This window comes from Acanthisitta chloris, unplaced genomic scaffold (genome assembly GCF_000695815.1).
Source record: "Acanthisitta chloris isolate BGI_N310 unplaced genomic scaffold, ASM69581v1 scaffold43796, whole genome shotgun sequence".
Lineage (NCBI taxonomy): Eukaryota > Metazoa > Chordata > Aves > Passeriformes > Acanthisittidae > Acanthisitta > Acanthisitta chloris.
In genome coordinates this window covers 1-1,771 of record NW_008677301.1, presented here as the reverse complement: position 1 = coordinate 1,771, position 1,771 = coordinate 1, and the positions used below count along the sequence as shown (strand labels likewise).

At 58.4% G+C, this 1,771-nt stretch overlaps 1 protein-coding gene across 1 annotated transcript in view; it reads left to right on the top strand.

The window, feature by feature from the left end:
• NPRL2 (nitrogen permease regulator-like 2 (S. cerevisiae)) overlaps positions 1-1,758 on the top strand; it is a gene marked incomplete at its 5' end in the record, with an annotated part of 2,811 nt that extends 1,053 nt beyond the window's left edge. The window contains 7 exons of the mRNA XM_009076437.1: positions 1-133; positions 425-522; positions 611-647; positions 796-889; positions 964-1,081; positions 1,291-1,433; positions 1,691-1,758. The exon at positions 1-133 is cut by the window's left edge and continues 5 nt beyond it. Of these exons, the coding sequence (XP_009074685.1) occupies positions 1-133; positions 425-522; positions 611-647; positions 796-889; positions 964-1,081; positions 1,291-1,433; positions 1,691-1,758 (691 nt within the window). The remainder of the gene's footprint in view (positions 134-424; positions 523-610; positions 648-795; positions 890-963; positions 1,082-1,290; positions 1,434-1,690) is intronic.
• Positions 1,759-1,771: the final 13 nt, after the last annotated feature.

The window sequence follows — 1,771 nt, the reverse complement described above, 5'->3', positions numbered from 1 at the left end:
GTCAAACACCATCCACCTGAAGGTGATTGAGCAGCGCCCAGACCCCCCCATCGTGCAGGAGTACGATGTCCCTGTCTTCACCCAAGACAAGGATGACTTCTTCAACTCCCAGTGGGATCTCACCACGCAGCAGGTCTGTGTGCTTGACTGGGGCAGCAGGCTTTGAACGGGATGTGTTTCCAGACTACCATGGGAGTTGGGCTGTCCTGAAGATGAGCATGTTAATGAGCATGGGTTGGTGCTTCCATTGTGCTTTGGGCCTGCAAGCAAACCATTCATCCAACAGAAGGATAAAATGCTGCTGGGGGTGGAGCCTGCCCATCCCAGTGTGTTCCCAGACACAGGGGAGCTTCTTGGGCTTCAGGGTGGTGCTTTAGGCCTCTCTGCTCTCTCCCCTCTTAGCTCTTGTTTCCTCCCCTCCTAGATCCTGCCTTACATCGATGGCTTTCGGCATGTCCAGAAGATTTCCGCAGAAGCTGACGTGGAGCTGAACTTGGTGCGCATTGCCATTCAGAACTTGCTGTGAGTGTGTGGAAGAGCCTGGCCAGCCTGTGGGAGGAGGGTGGGTGGTGGCAGAGAGGGTGTCTCATGTTTCCCTGTCTGTCTGCAGGTACTACGGGGTTGTCACGCTTGTCTCCATACTCCAGGTGGGTCAGGCTATGGAGCGTGGGGCTGTGAGCAGAATTTGGGCAGTGGCTGTGCCATTGGGGTGGCTGTGTGGACAATGGGTTGGAGTAGGCCAGGCCTGTGTCTTGGAGCCACAGCTGAGTAGAGCTGATTTTGCCTTACCCCCAGTACTCCAATGTCTACTGCACCACACCCAAGGTCCAGGACCTGGTGGATGACAAGTGTCTTCAGGAAGAATGTCTGTCCTATGTCACCAAACAAGGTAAGGTGACCCTGCCCTGGGCTGCTGGTGCAGGCAAGGGGACAGGACAGCTAACTGGTGACTTGTCCCCTCAGGGCACAAGCGAGCCAGCCTCAGGGACATCTTCCAGCTGTACTGCGGGCTGAGCCCTGGCACCACCGTGCGAGACCTCATCTCCCGCTACACCCTGCAGCTCCAGAGGGTGGATGAGAGGTCAGAGCCCTCCTGCTCGGTCCCCAAGGGTGGCACTGGCACTGGGGGTGGCAGGGACAGTGTGGGGGAGTGAGCAGGAAGTATCCAACCCCTGCATCTACAGGGTAGGAGACCTGAGGCAGTGATCGGACATGGTGGAACCAGAAGGGGATCTGGGGCATTTGGCACCTCAGCACTGTGGTCCCAGTCCCTCCCCTCCTTGTCCCCAGGAGGCTTATCCAGTTTGGTTTGATGAAGGGCCTTATCCGTCGGCTCCAGAAATACCCCGTCAAGGTTGCGCGGGATGAGCGGAGCCACCCAGCCCGGCTGTACACAGGCTGCCACAGCTACGACGAGATCTGCTGCAAGACCGGTATGGATCTGGACTCCACATGGGCCCTGGGGCTGGTGGGAGACGTGGGAGTGTCTGCCTGCCCAGGGCTCTATGCTGGTTTCAGGGTCTCACCTCTTTGGGACCCTTCAAACCACAGAGAGCCAGGACTATGCGATAAGTTCTGTGCCCAGCTGGGCTGCCATGGACTGGGCTTGGGGAGCCCTCCCAGCCCTCCGACGCCGTTGCCGGGCACCCCAGTAAGACCTCATTGACACCCACTGTCTTCCCCCTGGCAGGCATGAGTTACAAGGAGCTGGATGAGCGCCTGGAGAATGACCCCAACATCATCGTGTGCTGGAAGTGACGGTGGCGGGGTC